At 39.9% G+C, this 22,455-nt stretch overlaps 3 protein-coding genes across 17 annotated transcripts in view; 1 reads left to right on the forward strand and 2 right to left on the reverse strand.

Moving 5' to 3' along the window:
• tonsl (tonsoku-like, DNA repair protein) overlaps positions 1-18,810 on the forward strand; it is a 35,329-nt gene extending 16,519 nt beyond the window's left edge. For 4 of the 13 annotated variants that reach the window (XM_051390561.1, XM_051390570.1, XM_051390501.1 and 1 more), the window contains exons 3-28: positions 8,782-8,924; positions 9,067-9,250; positions 9,360-9,489; positions 9,653-9,824; positions 9,946-10,060; positions 10,176-10,327; positions 10,460-10,612; positions 10,937-11,062; positions 11,151-11,349; positions 11,476-11,531; positions 11,627-11,716; positions 12,106-12,178; positions 12,264-12,427; positions 12,892-13,015; positions 13,115-13,356; positions 13,537-14,023; positions 14,111-14,313; positions 14,844-14,950; positions 15,143-15,299; positions 15,379-15,457; positions 15,597-15,904; positions 16,524-16,695; positions 16,822-16,997; positions 17,150-17,223; positions 17,426-17,559; positions 18,300-18,810. In XM_051390561.1, coding sequence (XP_051246521.1) covers positions 8,898-8,924; positions 9,067-9,250; positions 9,360-9,489; positions 9,653-9,824; positions 9,946-10,060; positions 10,176-10,327; positions 10,460-10,612; positions 10,937-11,062; positions 11,151-11,349; positions 11,476-11,531; positions 11,627-11,716; positions 12,106-12,178; positions 12,264-12,427; positions 12,892-13,015; positions 13,115-13,356; positions 13,537-14,023; positions 14,111-14,313; positions 14,844-14,950; positions 15,143-15,299; positions 15,379-15,457; positions 15,597-15,904; positions 16,524-16,695; positions 16,822-16,997; positions 17,150-17,223; positions 17,426-17,559; positions 18,300-18,499 — 4,104 coding nt within the window. In that variant the 5' untranslated portion in view covers positions 8,782-8,897 and the 3' untranslated portion in view covers positions 18,500-18,810. Of the gene's footprint in view, positions 1-7,505; positions 7,842-8,039; positions 8,136-8,781; positions 8,925-9,066; positions 9,251-9,359; positions 9,490-9,652; positions 9,825-9,945; positions 10,061-10,175; positions 10,328-10,459; positions 10,613-10,936; positions 11,063-11,150; positions 11,350-11,475; positions 11,532-11,626; positions 11,717-12,105; positions 12,179-12,263; positions 12,428-12,891; positions 13,016-13,114; positions 13,357-13,536; positions 14,024-14,110; positions 14,314-14,843; positions 14,951-15,142; positions 15,300-15,378; positions 15,458-15,596; positions 15,905-16,523; positions 16,696-16,821; positions 16,998-17,149; positions 17,224-17,425; positions 17,560-18,299 lie in introns of those variants that run through there. The other 9 variants (XM_051390482.1, XM_051390588.1, XM_051390519.1 and 6 more) reach the window with 9 other exon arrangements.
• nkl.4 (NK-lysin tandem duplicate 4) overlaps positions 1-22,455 on the reverse strand; it is a 24,523-nt gene continuing 2,068 nt past the window's right edge. Inside the window, exons 1-5 of one of the 3 annotated variants that reach the window (XM_051390625.1) lie at positions 3,025-3,225; positions 2,848-2,927; positions 950-1,027; positions 716-873; positions 1-248 (exon numbers count right to left, since the gene is read on the reverse strand). In XM_051390625.1, coding sequence (XP_051246585.1) covers positions 182-248; positions 716-873; positions 950-1,027; positions 2,848-2,927; positions 3,025-3,073 — 432 coding nt within the window. In that variant the 5' untranslated portion in view covers positions 3,074-3,225 and the 3' untranslated portion in view covers positions 1-181. Of the gene's footprint in view, positions 249-715; positions 874-949; positions 1,028-2,847; positions 2,928-3,024; positions 3,226-22,026; positions 22,290-22,455 lie in introns of those variants that run through there. The other 2 variants (XM_051390635.1, XM_051390615.1) reach the window with 2 other exon arrangements.
• The window catches only part of LOC127357968 (prosaposin-like), a 24,084-nt gene continuing 5,849 nt past the window's right edge, over positions 4,221-22,455 (reverse strand). The window contains exon 4 of the mRNA XM_051390661.1: positions 4,221-4,518. Coding sequence (XP_051246621.1) covers positions 4,339-4,518 — 180 coding nt within the window. The 3' untranslated portion in view covers positions 4,221-4,338. The remainder of the gene's footprint in view (positions 4,519-22,455) is intronic.

Below are 22,455 nucleotides of genomic sequence, written 5' to 3' on the forward strand. Positions count from 1 at the left end.
TTTGAAATGCAAATGTTTATTGATCATTAATGCACAGATACACAATAAACATGACATCACAGGCAATGCAGAGTAAATAAAGGCACAAGGGAAATTGCAAAGAGAATACAGTTACAAAAAAAACGAGGTGAAAATGCTTGTTGATCGTAATCGTATGTGCAGTTAGTCATTATCTGTGCATTCAACCCCAGGCATATTCATTCATTTCAATTTGTGAATCCTCGAGCAGGTCCAACATCTCCTTCGCGCTAAAGACAGCACATTAGAAAAGCAGGAAAAGATCAAATTAATTACAATAATGGAGTATCAGTGGTGGAAGAAGTACGTACAGAGTACGTACAGAATGGCCCCTACCAGTATTGTATTTAACATACCATTGTATGATCATAGAGCTATAGATGTAGCTCATTTTAATTACTTCATATTGTGTTAGGTAATTGAATCTATAACTGCATTATATGTAACAAACTTATTGTATCTAAAATAATCAAACATACTATATAGAGAAATGTAATGAGGTAGAAAGTATATTATCCCTTCAAATGTTTACATTTAGACTATATATATAAATACTTATACAACTGGGGAATATGTGTTTAAAGAAAGAGTATTTATATCTATTGTTGTTGTTGCTAAATCATGAGTAATTAATGTTGTGTATATATTTTAGGTCATATTGTTGGTTAAACAATATAAAGGCTGGCTGGTGACTCACGTGCAGGCTCCAGTTTTATGACAGATTGTCTCCACATCATCAGGGGTGTTGAGCTCCTTGATTAATTCCTCGAGGTGTTTCTCCACATATTTGCGGCAATCGGTTTTCTGGAGGCTGGTGATTTGGTTGCAGGCGGCCAACAGCTTTTTATGCATGTTCTGTAAGAGTAGAAATGACATCAATGTTCCTTCCACAGTTCCTTCCATAACCAATCTTTTACACATTTTATTTTACCTCTTTAGTATCGTTCGGTCCCATGTCTTTCTTCACCTTTTTTAAAGCCTCCTTGCACGCTTTGCACAAACCTGGACCCTGCAGATTAAAGAAAAGACGGATTAAAGTGACATATATTGTTATTACTGAGGGATGAGTCCTAAAAAATGATACTTTAACCGATGGAAACGCTTTATGTGGTGGGATAATGTTAACTACACAGCATATTAACTAATAAATGGTTTATAACACATCAAAATGTAGTTGTAAGCACATATGGTCCGTGTATGTTCTGGCCATTCGATTTTCCTTTCAGAAAGGGGTATTAAAAAATGAGTGGTGATTTGATACAGTAGCTCAAATATAAGAAAATATGGAATCTGGAAGTATAAATATGGGACTTTTATTCTTCAATTTCTCCACATTGGTACAGTAAAAATGCTTGATATTAAGTATACTTGTAGTCTTAGATGTGTAGAAGTCAAATATACCATCCATAGCCAGGAATTATTGAGCAAAGTGTTTTTACAGTAGCTCAAATATATGAAAATATGCCACATGGAGGTACAAATATGGGACTTTTATTGTTGAATTTCTCCAAATTTGTACAGTAAAAATGCTTGATATTAAGTATGTTTGTAGTCTCATATGTGTAAAAGTCAAATATACCATCAGTAGCCAGGAAACACTGAGCAATATGTTTTTACAGTACCTCAAATATGGTCAAATATGCAATCTCTGGAGGCATAAATATGAGACTTTTATTTTGGCATTTCTCCACACTGGTGCAGTAAAGATACTTGATATAAAGTGTTTTTTTATTCATCAGGGGCGCATGAAACACTTTAATGTAACATATTTTAATTATAGCTTACTGTTCTAAATACCTTTATTTTGAAAACCGGAAGTAAATACGCTGTTTCTCCGCATTTACCATAATGCTGAGAATACTTGTACAGTCTAAATTTAAGTGCGGCTGATTTGACCACGGAAATCGGACTCACGGCTGGATTGACCGCAGTCTACTAGCCTACTGTTTCTTCTCCACAGCACCGTCCTGTAAATGACAACATCCGGTCTCAGAATATGAAACAACAGGCCTTTTTTCCGTTTCTGTTTTCTAGTGATTTTATTTTTTGTTATATGAAATAGAAAATGAAAATCGAATATTTTTTTTAATTTCGCTCATCCCTTTTTGACCACAAAAAGTAAAACGCCTTGTATTTCAATTTTAATTTTTGTATTTTAAAACGAAAATCAAATAACCACTCGTTTTCTGTCTTTTAATATCCGTTTCTGAAAGGAAAATCCAATGACCAAAACATACACGGATTACCCTGTTTTCTAGTGATTTTATTTTTTGTTATATGAAATAGAAAATGAAAATCGAATAATTTTTTTTATTTCGCTCATCCCTTTTTGACCATGAAAAAGAAAAACGCCTTGTATTTCAATTTTCATTTTTGTATTTTAAAACGAAAATCAAATAACCACTCGTTTTCAGTTTTTTAATACCCGTTTCTGAAAGGAAAATCCAATGACCAAAACATACACGGACCATACATGGAGCCATTTCACACACAGATACTTGATAAAATACAACATATTGTTAAAGATGAAACCAGTTCCAGTTCTCATGTCATGACAGAAAATCAGCATCTAGTTAGTTGAAGTTCTCAGATAATTTGATTTAAATAACTGTTCGATACCCAACGAGATAAACTCCAGTATCTTTCATGCTACTTACACGTTGTTGAATCAGTACTAATATGTGAATGACAGTTCTTTCTACAGATTAAGTACTTCTAAATAAATCTCCTTCTATACTTTTACTTACAAGGACTTTGCATGCAGGACTTTTACTTTTACATTTTATCATCTGATATCTGAATATGAATATACTAAAGCAGCCACATTACCCTGTCAGCCTCCACAGAGATTTGCACGTCCACCTGATCATCAGTCTTGACCTTTACGTTTCTCCCATGGACTGTCCAGACTGTGAAGAGAAAAAATACAAATACATGTCAAAGTTATAAATGATAAATTACAGGATAAAGAGGATTGTTATAGAATCCAAAAATGGTGTAGCTCACCAGAACATGTAACCAGGATGCACACAAGGAGGACCGAAGAGGTTTCCATTGTTGGCAGTGAGCGGTGAGTATGTGCATCTGTTGTAACACACACCTTTTATACCCAGCAGCAGTGAGGGGCTACACTGCAACACTCCTGCAAGCTTCCACAGACAGAAATTCAAAGTGGTTTTTGGAGACCATCTTCACACAACCTACTTATTACTCATCTGTTCCAGTTAATGTACAGGAAATAGTATGTTGGAGCCACAGTGTTAGCCACAAAGTTCTGTTATCTGTGTGTATAAGATTAAAATCTTTATTTTCAAATTGAACCGAGCATTACGAAACAATTCATGTGTGTTGTCCTCAAACAGACGAGGACGATGGTTTTTCCTCAGCTATAAGCTCATTTGGATTTAAATGTTTAATGCAAAATTGTTTGAGGTATTTTGATGTTTCAAATATTGTTGAAATATTTCATTATGGGGTGCCCAAGTAGGTCACCTGGTGGAGCTGGAGTCGTTGCTGCAGCAGCCATGGGTTCAGCTCCGACCAGTGGCCCTCTGCTGCGTGTCATCCCCTATCTCTTTCCTGTCATTCTTCAGCTATTGATTAAAGACAATAAAAGCACCCAGTTTGTGACCTCTATGTGACCTTAAGTTGTGAGTTCACAACTTGCAAAGTAGTGTAACAAACTCCCACCATCATAGCAGCTCTGTAGTCGCAGTAATTGAGCTAAATGCTAATGTCAGCTAACAGGCTTACATGAAAATGCTAACATTTGCCTACTTGCACTAAACACAAAGCATGGCTGTGGCTGAGGGGAATGTCCTTAGTTGTGAAGGTTTTTTAGTATGAAACCAAAGGGTATAAAGTGGGTGCTGCCCACAAGAACACAGATTTTGACCAAATTTTAAACCAGGTTTCATGGTTATTAATGTGATGTGTACAAAAGCGATCTGTACTAAAACTAAAGGACTATTTCTTAGCTGGATTCTCAAACCTTCAAATCGTTAAAGGTTTGAATAAGAAGGGGAAACAAGAGAAAATGTAATGATTTTATTTGTAGGTTTATAATGTATCTACAGTAGCATAAGCCTGACGTTGAATAGACTTGGACTTTAAACATTTTTACCCATTAAACTCTCTCCGCTTTTATCAGTTGTGTGAGAGAAAAAAACCAAAGAGTATGAGAAGAATTACATCACTGCAGATGGAAATACAACCACTTCAGAAAAGCTTTATTACAAAGGCAAAAAAAAAACAATATGCACACAGAAACAGTCAGAAACATTGCTAGTACACTTGATGTAGATGCATTATATGTTATATCTATGAAGGTTCATTCTTCTTGCAGAGTTTCAGATAAACACATATTTCCCTGGGACTCTTTAGCTTTGTTAAGGCGTTGATCAGTTTTTGTTGGAACTTGTTGACGATCGACTTGCAGGCAGATCTTAAGATTATTTTCACTCCATTGCAGGCCCTGTTCAGCAGCTCTTCGATTTTTTTCTTTAAGTAAACACAAATGAAATATTTGACACACGTTTTTTACTCATTAATGGTGATGTTGGTCTTATTCAGCATACAAATATAGGCAAATCCTAAGAATCAACACTTCTAACACAATATATACTTTCTGATGGTATGGGTCCATGTACTACTCAGATTGTCCTCCACAAAGAAATAAAGGCAGATAAATAACTGCACTGAAATTACTATAATGGATCAAATTATAATTACTCAATGTTAAAACTCAACCTTCAACTTCAAGCCACCAGAAAATGTGGGTTGATTTACAACTAAAACAAAGTCTGTTATCGCTAATATTTTTTCTGTAGACAGTGCCTCTTTGATCATTTATTTATACGTCATAATTCATTTCTCAAGTGCTCATTTATTTCTAAAAGAAAAAGATTCTACAACTTTGAAGGAATATTTTTAGTGATTTACACGCATATATAGACTTTCCATGAAAATGCATTAAAAAAATCACTTCACATCTAAACAGACTGTATTAGTTTTATTTTGTTATTTTCTCTGCTGCATTTGTGTATATAACTAATAAAACTATATTTTTACAATCTTGAACTCTTCTATATTCAATATTTTGAGTGATTATCACCCCATATTTATACATTTTTATAGGTATCTGGTATCTATTTTTCTTTAGGGTAAGAGGTTAGGGTTATTTGGGGTTTCTGGTAGCGTTATATATTGTTAATCTGACAAACTGAAAAACTGACTTTGTACCATGCATCATCTGGGGTAAGGAAAGTTAAAGAGCCGCTAAACAAAAATTGTGTGTCTGCAAGAATTAAGCAAAATGAAGGACTCTGCGGGGTAATTCAATAATTCAGTTATAGGGAAATGTGAACACAAGAGCCCAGTGAGAATTCATATTTTTAACTTGTTTTGGGAGGCTCAGTCAGGCTCTGAATATAGTATATTATTTTAAAGTATATTTTGTATTCATTACCTTTGAATGATCCCTGCCCAGATGCTTCTTTACTTTGGAAGCAATGAACTTACAGGCAGTACATGAACCTGGGAAAACTCTATCCTGCAATATTGGGTTTAATAAAAGGTTTTACATGCAAAATAAGAAAGAAAATAAAATGTTTTGATGTAAACCTACGGAGCCCCTAAAGGGACATGGGAAAAAAAATAAAAATGAAACGTTTCTCGTGCTCACGAGAAACCTTAGGTTAAGCACAGGCAGTTGTGCTTCCTGTGCGTATGCCTCTAGGCTCATTAACTGCAGTCAGCCCCATTCGTCCGGCTTTAGGCCGGACAGTCCGGCTTCTAAATGCCATCATTTGTCCTCCTTTTGAGAAAATAACAAAAAAGGTCCGCCTTTTGACACATTACCTTGTTAGTTTAATACTTATTGGCTAAGAAAATGTGTCAAAATAAGGAAATCATCTTAGAACGACACATCGGCAAATATTTATTTGTTTAAACTAAACATACAACAAACTTAAATATGTCTGCACACTATAATTTCGGCACAAGAGTAATATTTACTTATCTTTTGACATTTCACCACCTTGCGAGGCAGCTGGATTCGTGAGATTATGAAATTACAAGATCACCAAGAATCCATATTTGCAGGCTTCAAGCTTTGTGCTTGTATTCTTGCCAATCAGAGTTGTTTGAGGAACTGCTGGCAGCTACTGGAGTGGTTTAATGCTAGGTGTGAAAATTCAAATTCTTTAAGTTTTTTTTTATTTTTCCTGGAAAGAATGGCTCCCAAGGATTACCTCTCAGTATTTTTTACCTTGAACTTTTAAGGCTATATTCTACAGGCAAAAACATTGTGGGCCATTTTGCTTTTTATAACACATATATTCTTATTTTCTTACATGTTAACTTATTGTTTTTTATTCTTTTATTCTTTATTTCTTTGATCTATCTATCTATCTATCTATCTATCTATCTATCTATCTATCTATCTATCTATCAGACTCCTGGAAAGAAAACAACCAGAACTTTCCACTTCAGCAGCACGTACATACACCAAAACCTTACAGTTTTATTCCTAACAATATTCTGAAGGGGTAAACGGAGCAAATTAGCACATTTTTCATTAGATAATGACTGCAATTGCATAATTTACACATAAAAGTTAAGAAAAATTGTTAATGTAAGCAATCAACTGGGGGAGTTTAATGGTGATGATATCTATCAGTTAAATGTTTTACCTTATTCACCTGTTGCTTCTTCTTTAATAAATAAAACAGAAATCATTCAGAGTGACATGGGCTTTAGATGTGACTCTTCAAAACAGGCTCAGGGATTAAAGGGAGTCTTACCTCTTTTACCTTGGTACCTGACTGACTTGACTTGGCCCACTTACAGTAGAGTCAGACCAGGCATCAGGAACTACTACTTGTCACTTCTGTCAGTGCAGTACTATAGCTCTATCTGCGGGATATCAAACTTTTAAAGAAAGAAGCTGCTCCTCTGCTGCTGCTGCTGCCCCTGTGCTTCTGCTTTCCCTGTGCTGCCCCTGTGCTGCTCCTGCCCCTGTGCTGCTGCTGCTGCCCCTGTGCTGCCCCTGCTGCTTCTGCTGCCCCTCTGCTGCCCCTCTGCTGCCCCTGTGCTGCTCCTGCCCCTCTGCTGCTGCTGCTGCCCCTGTGCTGCCCCTGTGCTGCTCCTGCCCCTCTGCTTCTCCCTCCAGTCTCTTAGTGGAACCACGTTAGCCAATGAACTGCTGGCATAACTTCATGGTTTAATTTTGCCCTGAACTTTGTCTGTCAGACAGACAGGCACGCTCCGTACTCAGGTTATACACCGTCCACAGAAACGTCAACAAATCAAATGCGTTATGTTTAAGTGCTAGGTTAAAGCAGATGATAAGGGTTGAGGGCAAGGTCGGATACACGACCTTTAAACCCGAGTGATCGAGGAGGGATAGGTGCCTGACAGGTTGTGATTAGGGGCATAAAATGCCCTTTACAGTGCAGTGAAGTCATTGGCTCACGCAGTAGTGGCGGGGCTTTGTAAAGTTGACTGAGGACCGATAGCTACAGCAAGAAGATGTTTACTGACATGTTTATAATGTAGCGCTGTTTGATGAGACATCGAACACGATCGGAGGCTTAAATGACAGCAGGAGCATTAACGAACAAGCAAACAAGTGAATCAGTGAACATTAAGTGAGAAAGTCTGGTTTGTTTTGTTCATTTATGATGTGGCAGTTGGTTTCCGTTGAGCTAGCGCTGAGCTAACTGCAGCGCGCTACGTTGTCATTTACTACCAGCTGTAAGTTTAGCTGTTAGCTCTCAGTGCTTTGACCTGAATCAAGATGAGCTCTTCACGGGAGATAAAACGTAAGTGTCGATTTACTTGCACGGTGTTTGTGAGCTGAAAAGGCGTTTGTAACCCCCCTCCTCTGTTTCGATTGTTTACACTTCTCTCTCTCTCTCTCTCTCTCTCTCTCTCTCTCTCTCTCTGTCTGTGTGTGTGTGTGTGTGTGTGTGTGTGTGTGTGTGTGTGTGTGTGTGTGTGTGTGTGTGATTACTCTGCAGAGCTGCAGAAAGCGAAGAGCAAAGCGCAGAACAGCAACAACTTAAAAGAGGAGGGCAACATCTGCAATCAACTAGGAGAGCTGCTGTCCAGAAATGGTAAGTCATATAGCACAGGGTCGTCTTAACATATGTTGTTAGATTGAATTTACTGTCTGACGGAGAAATGTGTCAGTAATATGATATCTGTGCAGAAGGCATTTATCTTATACAACACAGGGATATGGGCATGACACAGATCATGCAGATTATACAGTTACTCACCATTCTGGGAAATATAGTGACAGAGGTGATGTAAGTAAACACAACTCCTAGCTTTTAAACTATTTATTCACAATCACTTTACATAATAAAGCCCAATACTGTTGAGTTTTAAGTAGTTTTCAGTCAGCAGCTTAGAAGCATAATCTCTAATGTTGAAGCTGTTCAGACCTACACGCCACTGTCTTTTCCTTTTTCTTCTGATGTTGCCTCCTTATGGATTTAAACACCTCTCCATGTGGAGTAACTACAGCTATTAAATCAGTCCAGCTGTCCTCAAAGCACTTTCCTATTTCTTCCCCTATTTGTCACCATACCAACTGTATTTGGACTCTATGTAAATTCCTTCTTTGTGTTGCATAATCCCAGTATTGTTCTTTTGATTACTACTTTTTATTTTTTCCTCTTATTTTGAAAGTGTAATAGTGTCTTCTACATGTATTTTTTTATAGCTTTGTCCTGTCTGATCCTTATCGTATCACAGGTGATTATGAGGCTGCCATTAGGGAGCACCAGCAGGAGTTGGCGCTCTCTGAGGTGCTAAACGATGTGATCGGACGAGCTGTGGCTAACCGTAAGATAGGAGAGTGCTACGCGGAGATGGGAAACATTGAGGCTGCTTTAAAAGTGAGTAGATTGGTCTGGTTTATTCGAAATGCTTGTGGGCATTAAACCTCAAAATGGGTAGATAGGGGACAGCATACAGACTCACATTGAAATCCTACAAGGATGTTAAGGAGGCATGTAAAGTGTTGCGTGTATTTTTCAGCACCAGCGGTGTCACCTGGACCTGGCTCGCTCTGTCAGTGATCACGCTGAGGAGCAAAGGGCGCTGGCCACTATTGGTCGGACCTACCTCTTCCGTTATGAATCAGACCAATCAAAGAACAGTTTAGAGCAAGCAGAGGACGCCTTCAGGAAGAGTCTGGCCATTGTTGATGACCGTCTAGAAGGTCTGTAGTGTTTGTCAGTGTGTTGGGATTGTTATGGAGCGTATTGAATGATCTAGTTATTTAGATTTTGTATTAGCTGTTTGTTTTAACATTGTTTTCTTACCTCCAGGGACTGTGTCAGTGCGAGAGATTAGTGAGATGAAAGCCCGTCTCTTCCTCAATCTTGGTCTGGTCTGTGATCATCTGGGGGAGCCCAAACGTTGCAGCGAGTTTATTCGACGAAGTGTCTTTATTGCAGAGTAAGAACATCCTAAACTAAATACTTTATCTTAATGATAAAACTCATGTAGGAAGATGGGAATTTGTCAGGAATGTTTCCTTCTTACCACAGGGACATTAGGTAAGTGTACCTCGGGCATACTATAAAGTATTGTTAATTGTGCTTTCTCCATTCTTCTAAAGGAAAAGTCAGCTGCTGGAGGATCTCTACCGTGCAAACTTTAACCTGGGTAACATCTACTTCCGTAACGGTCAAAAGTCTAACGCTGTGCGCTGCCTTGAACAGGCCAAAGAGTGTGCGAGGAAGATCAAAGACAAGTTCAGCGAGAGCGAGTGCTTTCACTGCATTGGCAAGGTATGAACATATTCTTGAGAAAGCAAAATTAGTCCAATTGCATTCAACCAACTAACCCATTTTCTGTTGTTGTGGATGTACATTTAGTAATTTGTGTGTCTCCCATCACATTTATTCACAGGTGCAGCTGTCGCTGGGTGATTTTGTAGCGGCTAGACGGTCTCTGAAGAAAGCTCTCTTGCTGGGCTCCCAGCAGCCACTGGACAGGCAGGCAGTGAAGAAAGCTTTCAAATATGGTGAAAGAGCTATTTTCTTCATCCACTCAGTCTTGTTGATTATGTGTATGTAGTTCAGTTGATATGTTTCACTGAGATATCTGAGTTGATGGCGTGATTTGTTTGAATTTCATAGCGGACCAGGGCTTTAGATTAGAGGAAGAGTTGGGGGAGGATCAGGGCAAAAGACTTGGCTCCCATCAGGCTGTGGGGCTGGCAGAGCAGCTGGGGGACCTTTATTGTAAGGTTGGCTGCTACAGCAAAGCCCTGGATGCATATCAAGCTCAGGTAAAGCATATTTTAATGATTACTTGAGCACCCAATACCCCCTGTGTTTTAACTCCTCTAATTTGAGTTCATTTACATAAGTGAATATCACCACAATTCATTATGTTACGCTTTGTTGTCTGTGTGGTGTAGCTAAAGGGCGCTGAGGCGTTGGGAAAGCCTGCCAGGGAGCTGGCTGTCATCCACGTGTCCCTGGCTGCGACCTACACAGACCTGAGACAGCACAGCAAGGCAGTGGAGCACTACAGACAGGAGCTGGCTTTACGACAGGGCAACTCTACTGAGGTACGCATGCACTACCTGTATCTTCATTGTGCATCACTGTCTTTATAAATGGCCATTCTGTGATCACAGTAATATTATGGGGTTTATGGATATAGGTAAATCATGTACATAATGTACATTGGTTTAAGAATAGAAAATCACCAGCCGAATCACTTTTATGATTGTGAGAGACGACCTGGCTTAATAATAATAATAATAATAATAATAATAATAATAATTACAATATTAAAAACTACATTTATGTAATTATTGATTGATGATGCATCTTGATAGTTTGTCCATACTTATGCATGTAATTGAATGTCTTGTATGTGTCTGGATCAGGAGTGTAGCACTTGGTTGAACATCGCAACAGCTCAGGAGGAGGGCGGGTGTGCCTTCGAGGATATAGACAGCAGCTACAGTAAAGCTTTACACTGCGCTCAGAAGTCTGGGCAGGCCAGACTACAGGTGAGCTGGAATGGCCAAAAACCCATGTACTGTTAATTTGTTAAAGAATAAAAAACGCTGTGCAAAGACATCACTTTCCCTCCTACAGAAACGTGCGTTGCGGCTCTGGCTGGCATCCCAGAAACGATGTGGATCATCGGACGCTGATGACACGGAAGCGAAGCTGCAGGAGCTGTGTGCTAATGAGGCTTGGAGTCCAGACTGCAGCGATGGTGAGGAGGAGGAAGAGGAGGAGATGGACAACAGTGAACCTCTGGATGACAGTGATGTCGTTCTCTCAGACTCAGGTAGACTATCAAACTTGGAACTGACATTCTGCCCTCCTGACATCTCTAGACAAATGTATCCTAATATTTAAGATGTATCTAAGACATTTTATGTTAGTCTTATATGACTTTTCATATGGTTTGTAGATGATGATCTGGAGGGTTATGACAAGATGGTATCGGGAAGGAGGAAGGCAGTAAGGGTGAGTCATCTATCAGTTGAGCAGTAAACACATCTACCACGTCTTCAGTGTTTTACCCATGGTCCTTTTTTTTTGCATCTATTTTCCTACTTTAGTGGAACAAGAGGAATGAGAAGGGCGAGACGTCTCTGCACAGAGCGTGTATAGATGGAAACCTGAAGCAGGTCCAGTACCTGGTAGAGCAGGTGAGAAAAACAAGATTTATGGTTTTGGTTTTAAAAAATACTGTATTTTGTCATTAGAAATGTGCAAAGTCAAGATACTAAACACAACCAAAGTCAGACAGATCCTCAGTGAACTGTAAGATATTTGTGCTGTACTCCAACAATAGTCCAATTTAAAAACTTCTTGGACTTTAGCTTCTTGCCTAAGCCTGTTAAAAAATGTACTACACAGAAAACACATCTTTTCTTTTGATCTCAAGAAGAGAAACTGTCTCTCCTTGGATCTTTTATAAGTAGTGGCGGTCATAAAGATGAAAGAGTAAAAGAAAACGTCTACAGACAGAAACTGTAACCACAGATGACTTTGACTGTATGATGATTTAACAATTTTTTGCTCGTCTGTATTTCAGGGTCACCCGGTGAATCCAAGAGACTATTGTGGCTGGACCCCCCTTCATGAGGCCAGCAACCACGGTCACTATGGTAAGATCAGATTGATAGTGTTTAACCTTGTTTAAAAGCTTTTTTTGTGACAATGAAAAAAACTGTCCCTCTTCCTCTCATCCAGACGTTGTAGCTGTGCTGCTGGAGCACGGCGCGAACGTCAATGACCCTGGTGGTCCCTTATGTGAGGGAGTGACTCCTCTCCATGATGCCCTCGCTTGTGGCAATTTAAAAGTTGCTAGACTCTTGGTGGAACGAGGGGCTTCTGTCACCCTACGCAACTCCAAGGTGTGTGTGGCATTTGAGCCTCTGGTGAATTACAGGCGCTGGTTCTATAATAGAGAATGATTTATTTGAGTTATTACAGTAACAAAGGGACGGGTATCTGCAACTGCGTTAAATAAATGTTAAATTTTCCGAACTTTTGCTTTCGTTCTTCTCCAGCCAGTAACCATAATTTAGTTATGTGTCAGAGTAGAGATCCTTAAAACTTATAAGTAAATATACAGTATATCATCCTTACACATTTGTGTTGGTATCCTACCAAGTAATACAAATTCTACATAAAACATAAGAGGCTGTCCAATATTTGTTTTCAGTTAGACCAGCAAGTTTCCAGAGAAACAGTAGGTCATTGGGGTTGTTATCATTACTGAGGTCCAGATGGGATTAAAATCACTGACTGGTAATATTGAAATCACCCTAGTCTTCCAAATGGGGCTAATGCGTGCACCTTTCTCGTCCTCTGTCAGGGTGATACCGCCATGGACACCCTGCGTCAGTGGCAGAGGACTTACAGCAGAGAGTTGGACCAGGACACCAAGCAGGAGTGCATCGCTACAGAGAGACTGCTGAGGAAGGCGCTCGCAGGGGGAGGTGTGAGGCCTTTGCATCGTCATATCATTTTAGCCTCGGTTTGCCTTTTTAAATATCTTTTCAACCACAGTTTTTCCCACTTATCTCTGTCTAACACAGTGCCTGCTGCTCCTGCCCCAGCCAAGCCTTTCGATGCCCTGCAGGACAGCCAGCTGTTTGATGCTGAGAACTCCGAGCCGCTGTCATCCTCTGGAGGGGGCTGTCCCCCCAGCCAAGAACGGCCCCGGAACAACAGGAACTCAGAGGTGAAGGCAGTACCTGCCAGCCCCAAACGGTGGCAGTGCAATGGCTCAACACAGCGCCACAGAGCCAGAGGAACAGAGGCTGCTGTCCTGTACGGGGTAAAGTCTGCCAAATGCTTATTTATTTATATAGAGATAGAAATATTTATAATAAATGTATTCCAAATATTTTCTTCTTACAAATGCTTTGGGTACATTGAGATTACACCGTTTTTATTCTTTAGAATTAGATTAACATTTATAGTGCATGATCTGTGTGTGTGTATATGTATTCCTTAGAATAACAGCTGCTCCTCAGACGACAATGACTCTGATTGCCCGGTCAGTCCTCTCCGTCCTGTCCGCCCCAGACACCGTTTCCCAGGAGCCACAAGTCAAAAGGAAGTTCCCCCAAACAAGGAAGCCAATGCGATTCCCAGCTCAGCCCGGGAAAATGTCAAGGAGGCTCCTGCACCATCTGTCTTCACACGAGAGGAGTACCACAGCGCCATCCGAGGCTTAGGCAGCGCCAAAACCCGTCTCCTGGGTTTGTCACAGCCTCAGTTCTCCAGCACACCTGCTGTCTCATCCAACAACAAGTCAGCCCTGGTTCCTGAGGAGGATTATATGGCTGATGACTGGCTGGAGGATGATTTGGAGGAAATCCAGCCAAAGAAGAAGAGGAGGCTTCGAGTGGAACACAATGGGATGAGAGGGGAAGACACGGCCTTGTCTTCGGCAGCAAGGAGTCAAAACAGGCACTTAAACTCTGACATGACCTCCAGAGGTAACTTTTTTTAATTACATTTTTTTTACTCCACATTTCTTTTTTTATGTTTATGTTTAAATATCTGATACTTTTCTTGTCTTTCAGGTTCTGCAGTTCCTTCCTCCTCCAGCAGGGGTCTCTCTCTGAAAAAGAACAGCTCTCTGAAGCCTCACCAGGTCAAAATGACTCAGATGCCAGGGATGGTCAGGTTAGGAAGGCGAGAGGTCAACAGGTCACATAGCCCCACAGTTACTGATGATGACGACATGAGACCGGAAACGCCTCCGCCACCTCAAATACACACGCAGGTGAGGAGGAAGAACCCCTTACCCATTATTCTGAGAAGTCACAGATAGAGTCATATCTGAAACGTGCACATGATGCATTATGATTTGACTTAGAGAAAGGTAATGTACCTATTAAATCAAGTTTTAAAAGAGTTTCAGAGTGATTTCACATTACTTATTCAGAACAACATTGATGATGGCTAGACAATCATTAAAGATTCAGCTTCACTTGGAGCCATAACTGGAACATCATTTGTCAGGGATCTGTCTTCTTTCTTGATTAACTTTAGACAGAGATAAATGTTGTGGTAAATGAGAGAGAGATGAACAAGAAGGCAGCTTAATCTCAGATCTAAAGTGCCTTTGTGTATTCACTTTGCATGCGGCACACCGCAAAGTTTCAAATTCAGTTGCATGAAAATGTGTACCTCCTATTTTATTTTACCTATGTTTCTGTGAATATCGCGTACTTAACACCTTTTGAATTAAAGTTGATTTTGCTTATGTGTGTTTTTTATTTTTTTATTTTTTTTATTTGTCGTTTATTTTAGCCACTAGTTCAAACTATGGCTGCCCCTATGCCCACATCAATGCCTGCACCAATCAGAATGAGGGTCCGAGTTCAGGAGGATGTTTTCCTCATCCCAGTTCTGCAAAGGTTGGTATACATGTTACATGTTATTTTCTTTACATAAATGAAAGACATTGTTATTTATTATCTTTAAAACTGTACTGCTGTTAAGTCACTTGTGATTGGTGCATTCTGCTACAACAGCAGCACCAGTGATGTGCTTCTTTACAACTTGAGGGTTTAACATGATGCATATACTGCTCACTGCTTGTGTTACAGTGAGGCTGATTCCTGCACTGTGTCGTGGCTGTGCGACGAGGCAGCACAGCGTTACTACCAGAAACGTGGTCTCCTGCCACGCCTCTCACTGCAGAAAGAAGGTGCTCTGCTGTCCCCGCAGGACCTGCTGCTGACTGTCCTGCACACCAATGAAGAGGTGAGGAATAGCCTGCCTTGAAGACTGATGAACTCATTTTCACCAAGACAGAATTACAATGGTGTGTTTTGTGTTGTAGGTTTTGGCTGAAGTTTGCTCCTGGGATCTCCCTCCTCTCCCCGAGCGCTACAAGAAGGCCTGTGACAGCCTGGCAGTGGGTGAGCACCCACACACACACACACACACACACACACACACACACACACACACACACACACACACACACACAAATACACACAAACGCAGACACACACATCTTGATAACCTATCCTAGAGCATCTCTTTGTCTCCCTGCAGATGAAAACAAGCGTGTCACCCGGCTGTGTGAGGTGCAGGATGGGAGCTCTTCTGTGTCGGTGTGTGGCCTCAGCTTGGCCCCCTCTTCCCTCACCCCGCTCCTTCGTGCCCTAAAACTTCAGGCCAGCCTCACGGAGCTGCGCATCTCTGGCAACCGTCTCAGTGATAAGCTTCTCCCCGAGCTGGTTGCCACAACAATCACCATGCCTCGGCTTCGGCTGCTGGACATATCTGCCTGTCACATTACAGGGGAAGGGCTGGAGAAGGCTGTAAATGCTTTAAAGGGACACAGCCATCCGGCGTTTCCGGTAAAGAGCCCAGCTGGCCGAGTCTGATTTTATTTCACCCCCTGTCATCAGTGTTTCCCCTGTTTTCATGCTTTTGAAGATAATTTGCCCCAATAACTCACTGTTTGGATCCAAACTGTGATGACACTATAGTTAGTTTACTATAATATGAATGTGTAGAATTTCATCACCAAAAATACAATGCATAATTCTTACAATAACATATATCAGAATATCAAAAGATAAAATCTTCTGTGTGACTGAAACAGGACATGGGTAAGAACATCTTTTTTTTGTTGTTGTTGCCTTTTGCATGAACTGCTGTGAAGAAGACGTTACACTTCATGAGAAGGCAGTCAAATGTTGGTTATTACATCAAGGCTGCTCCTCAGGGATTCACACAGTTAATGCTTTTTATTGTTCTCATATTTCAGTTGTACTCCTAAATGCAGTTGGGGTGTAACACAGTTTGTCTCACTTTGTAGGCTCTTTAATAAAAGTGTGATTACACTTGGTGTTACATGGTGTCATGGTGTCCATCAGATCTCAGAACAAGACGTTGCTCACTTGATATAAATATATCTTCACAGAAATAGAATTCTTTCTCATGCAAGTTGCTGTTTGTGGTTTCCTTTCGCAGTGTCTGGAGGAGCTCAACCTCAGTATGAACCCACTAGGTGATGGTGTGTCTGAGTCCCTGTCCTGTCTGCTGTCCTGCTGTCCTCTGTTAGCCAAGCTTTCTCTGCAGGCCTGCGGCCTCACGGCTCGCTTCCTGCAGCAGCATCGACTGCTGCTAGCCAGCGCTCTGACAGGTAAACTCCAACAGGCAGACTAGATGAGAGAAGAGATATGTCATGTCTTTAATTAGCTAGAAAAGAGATTCCGCTCAAATAGTGTTATTCATGTACAAACCAACTAATAATATTTACATTTTTCAGGCACCGGCCACTTGAAATCAGTGTGTCTATCCCACAATGCACTGGGCTCCACCGGCTTTGAGCTGGTGTTGAAGACCCTGCCTCTCAACTGTCTCACACACCTGGACCTGTCTGCCGTCCGCAGGGGTCCTGCTGATTACCCGCCGCTGGAACACCTCACCCACGTCTTGTCACAGGTACACACACACACACACACACACACACACACACACACACACACACACACACACTCTTGTTCTGTACTCTGCACACAATTAAATATACAAATATCATTCATGAGTGGATTGTACCTGCAGTACAGCACAAACAGGCTTTTATCTTCTTGTAGGAAGAGGTTTCGCTCACCCACCTGAGTCTGGCAGCAAACGGACTGACGGACAGCAGTGTAGCCACCTTGGCCAGGTGTGTGGGAACATGCATGGTTCATAATCATAGTGTAATGATGTCTTCTTAGCATTCAGAGGTCTTAATGTTTATCTGTGAACACATGTGAACCAAGAGCTCTATCTCACTGTGAAATGTCTTCTCTGGTTTTATCTGTCATCCTGTATTCGCCTCTGCAGTTATCAGTTTTTCCATTTAACTCTTTGGTTTCCCCTTCCAGGTGCCTGCCTTCATGTCCATCTCTGGTGAGTCTGAACCTTTCAGGAAACCCGTCTGTTACCTCAGCAGGACTTCACAACATCCTGATCTCTCTCCGAGAGGCTTGTCGCCCTTTGACCCTCCTAAACCTTCAAGGTATGTGTGTGTGTGTCTATGGGTCATAAGTTACAAAGTTAAGTGTGCATTCACTGTTTCTCACCAAAACCCATCTTGTGTTTCCTTAATAAACATCCATGTTTGCTTGCTGGCAGTTTTCTTCTTTGCCATTGGTGGCATATTATATTATATTATATTATATTATATTATATTGGTCTTTGCAGAGATAAGATGTGGTACATTGCCACTACATATTGAAGCTAGATGGTAAAGAGGGGTGGTTGAAGATTAATAATGTTAATATTGTGAATTTAATGAGGTTTCTACTGTCTTTCTATACAATGATTTGTAACAGACATTGTTTAAAATATTTGGATTCCAGGACGGAGCTGTAATTGACTAACGTTATAATGTTTTTGCGTTATCTGAATATATTTCTAAAGCTTTAAAGAGGAGGAGAAAAAAAATAAAATTTGTATATTATGTTTATACTTGTGAGGCTGTGTGAAATATGAATATTTATCTCCTGGGACATTATTTGTAGGCAGTAGTCAGTGTATTGTACTGTACTGTGTGATTTTGAGTATACAGATCAGTGTGTTTGCTTTGTTGTTGATTAATGTGTCTGAATAATTCCATTAGGACTGGGTCATTTAAATGACTATAAACAAAACTATTCAGTCATTCGTAGTAAAAATGAAACTACAGTATATCTTAAGAAAGAACAGTGGGAGAATCAAGTATACACTTTTAATTTCTGCTTGTTGCCTCATCCACAGGTTGTGAGGTGTCAGGCCCCTGGGACAGTGCAGGTCTGGATGGTTTGTCAGAGCTGGTCCAGGATCTCCGTCTTTGCTCTCAGGGACTCAACAAGCTGGACCGACAGGCCTTAAAGCAGAGCTGGGACAGCAATCGGTCACGTGGACATTTCATTGACCGAAACAGCAAGTGCCTGCTCTCTGCTGCAGCCTCCTCATGAGGAAGGAAGTTTATCATACACTGAATTTTGAGCCATCAGTAGCAAACTTGTTTTATTGACTCGCAACTTTTACAATAAGGGTGCTATTCTTTTTAAGGTTTTGTTCAGCAGTGATAGCTTGAGGCTGCGGACTCAAATCTTCAAAACTGCACTAAAAAGATTACCAGTGACATGTTCTGTGTAAATGGCTTATATGTTTCATGTATTTTGTTCGTCTTGTTTATGTGTATCTGTTAGTCTTAAGTGCATGTCAGTGTCATAATGTACCTTTTGTCGTCTACCCACTGTATTAAAAAAAACAATTAAATTGACTCATGTTTTTGTCTTTCCAAAGGCCATTTTCTTCTGTATGAAAGAAGTATTTCTAATTAAGATTCTACGTCAAACCTGCTGCACCTTCACACACATTACCGCTAAATGTGTCAGTGTCAGTTTTGTGGTTGCTGTAAAGTTTAACATGTCGATAGGTGTGATCTGCCAACTGATTGGGTGAAGAAAAGCACTTACTCTTGCCCACTTCCGTTTTCAAGAAATTACACTTAAGTAGCTTTGCCTGCTTGAGTTTTGTAAGGTTGTCAATTGGACAGTCTCTGATTCAATTTTTGCTCCCACAGGAAATGTCCAAAGCCACCAATATTAACATTAAATTGTTTGTGCTTGATGTATGACAAAATAATTTGAATAATTCAGCTTTTATTTTCATGTTTCATGTAAACTTAAATATGAAGTTTCACATGATGGCCTTTAATTCTGAATTAAACTCAAAAGTCGACCATTAAAACTACTGGCAGGATTTAATATCAAGTCAACTGGAATGCACCAATCTGGGGAAAGAGCCACTGCCTTGTATGACGATCAGCTGAGTTTTATTTTTGAATTTAACCTTGTCATACATTATGAACAAATAAATCACATTGTATCCTTTTAATATTGGCACCTCTGGACTGCAATATAGGGAATTATATGTTTTTTGTATGTAACAAAGTAAACCATGGGGTATTACCAATCTATTCAAGAATAAAGCTGGGGATATTATATATTTTTGTTGTCTATCTCTCAATACTTTCCCACTTCCCCGGCCCATCTGTGGCCCTGAGACCTTTGAATCCTATTGAAGGTGTAAATCTTTCATGTTTCCAGCAGCAGTGCAGTTTATGAAGTAACATATCACATGTGGTTTATTGATATGTGACAAGTGACAATGTTGTTCAGCAGCATAATGCTATGTTTACAAATATACAATATCACCAGATATGTTTTCTATATACTGAAACCTCTGGTACCAACATTTATCTGTGATGAGGATGTGGGCAGAATTCTGTGCATGCATATAAAAACAGGCTTTGGTTAATATCAGTTGCTTGGTGTTTACTTAAATCTGTTAAGTGAAGGGTTTAGAGGTTTATTTCACCAATCCCTCACCTTCATGGATCAATTTTGATGTACTTTATACTTTTAAAGTATTTCCATACTTTAACTTCTACATTATACTTCATAACATTTGTCTGGCAGCTTTACTTACTACAGATTTCTAATATTATACATTGTTAAAGGTTGAACTACCAAATAGTAATGTATATAAAGTATGGTAGTTAACATGAGCTCCACCTCAACCAGCTACAACATTAATGTTAGTTATAGTAATAATAATAACATTATATTCTGATACAGTAGCATTACAATGACAGGAGCCATTCTGCCTAATGAGTACTTTAACTTTTTATAATTTAAGCACCGTTTGTTGCTAATACTTTGATATGCTACTTTAAATGTTAAATTTGAGTATTTTTTAATTAAATTAAAGATCTAAATAGGCCTATTCTTCTGCCAGTATACTATATACTGAACTGAGACATTCTCACATGTATGTAGGACCTATTTTACACATACTGCAAGTGAGGGTCTTATCTTTAACATTTTGTGAGAACTGGCATTAACAGCGCCCAACAACATCCTGTCAGAGATGGGTTTGTGGGTAACGCTGGCTATCTTCGTCCTTCATCTTTCTGTCCTTTTTGTTTTAGTTTGAGCTTTGTTTTCATCACTGATTGAGCACAAAAAAGGACAATTCCCTGTTGGTTGGACATTACATTTGACCCATCTGTCCATCTTTATAAACTACAACCCAAAGACAAAATTTTGATTTCAGAGGTGGGGGGGACACAAGTATTTTTAATAAAACTCTAACTCTTTCAGTTCACTGTGTTTTCTAGTAGTTCTTCTAGTTTTCTATTACTACTTTTAAGTTTACTGTTCCCTTTTTTGGTTTGACTGGTTGTAAAGCATGTAGCAAAACATTATCACCCAATTCTGTTTCACCTTATTAGTCAACTTCACTCCAACTCAGTACCACCAATTTTACACATATTTTTTGAATATATGGTAAACAGACCTCATACATAGCAGCACCCAGTGGTGGGCAGGTCAAACTGGCAGGAATATCACAGGTGGGAAGAAATTGAATAAAATGTCCATAATTCAGTGTAAGTAGTCAAGTAATCAATTTTATTTGAAATGAGTGTAACAGAGAACCACTGTCATTTTTAGGTAGTTATATGGAAGAAAATCCTATTTTTGATGTAAATGAAAAGTGAACAAGGGTCAATTTGAGCCAAAGACCACAGGAGGGTCAACATCATCAACTCAACCAAAGCTTCCAAACACATGTTGTCTTCGATCATTGGCAGAGATAAATTCCTGGCAGAGTTTCTTCCTGTCCAAGGCATCAACCCTTTCTTGGTGTATGTGACAAACTGCCACATTGTTCAGGCGTTTGTGCTTAATGCAGTTGCGAAGCCAGGTCTTTAACCTCCTCAGTGCGCTGAAACTCCTCTCAGACCAGTGTGCAAGCAAGATGGAGTGACAGCGGGGACGGCCAATCACACAAGAAACGGCAGAGCCAATCAAGGAGCTTGTGGGCGGGTCTAAACTAAGGGAAACAGGCTTCAGCTTGAGCGGCCGTTTTCCGCTTTGTCCTAGTGTTTGACGCGTCTCTGTTTACTATAGCGTAACATTGTTTTTGGATGGTAAAAACTGCAGGGGACCAAAACGGCCTTTTGAAAAAGTGCAGGGGACATGTCCCCTGTGTCCCACCCCCCCAAATTACGTCCGTGCTACAACCACAAACTGGATGCCACAAAGAGTAATTTTGCAGCTGCCCTTAATGATTGTAAAAGTGTGAGAGAAGAAGCTTCTTCTCAAAAACCACAAGGATTTTGTAGGTGTGATTTGGCTTAGCAACAGTTTGTTGTAAGCTTTGTTTTGCTCACGCAAATAATATTTTTTTGGTCGTCTTGAACTTGACATGAACAAGATCTGACTTCCTGAAAGTATGATGTTTAGATCTTGTCTTTTGTTTTATGCCTGAGACTTGACCAACGACACGTTTGAGGTTTCTTTTTTTTTTTTTTTTAGGTTTGTAAAAAAAAGTTTCAAAGCAGTGTTCAGTGCGAGGGTTTATCACTATCAGGCTTTAACAGTTGGGGTGGAGATGCAATTTTAAACCAACACAAAGAATAAACATAAGATTTGAAATGCAAATGTTTATTGATCATTAATGCACAGATACACAATAAACATGACATCACAGGCAATGCAGAGTAAATAAAGGCACAAGGGAAATTGCAAAGAGAATACAGTTACAAAAAAAACGAGGTGAAAATGCTTGTTGATCGTAATCGTATGTGCAGTTAGTCATTATCTGTGCATTCAACCCCAGGCATATTCATTCATTTCAATTTGTGAATCCTCGTCGCTTGAATAAAAGAGCAGGTCCAACATCTCCTTCGGCCTAAAGACAGCACATTAGAAAAGCAGGAAAAGATCGAATTAATTACAATAATGGAGTATCAGTGGTGGAAGAAGTACGTACAGAGTACGTTCAGAATGGCCCCTACCAGTATTGTATTTAACATACCATTGTATGATCATAGAGCTATAGATGTAGCTCATTTTAA

Source organism: Dicentrarchus labrax, unplaced genomic scaffold (genome assembly GCF_905237075.1).
Source record: "Dicentrarchus labrax unplaced genomic scaffold, dlabrax2021, whole genome shotgun sequence".
Taxonomy (NCBI): domain Eukaryota; kingdom Metazoa; phylum Chordata; class Actinopteri; family Moronidae; genus Dicentrarchus; species Dicentrarchus labrax.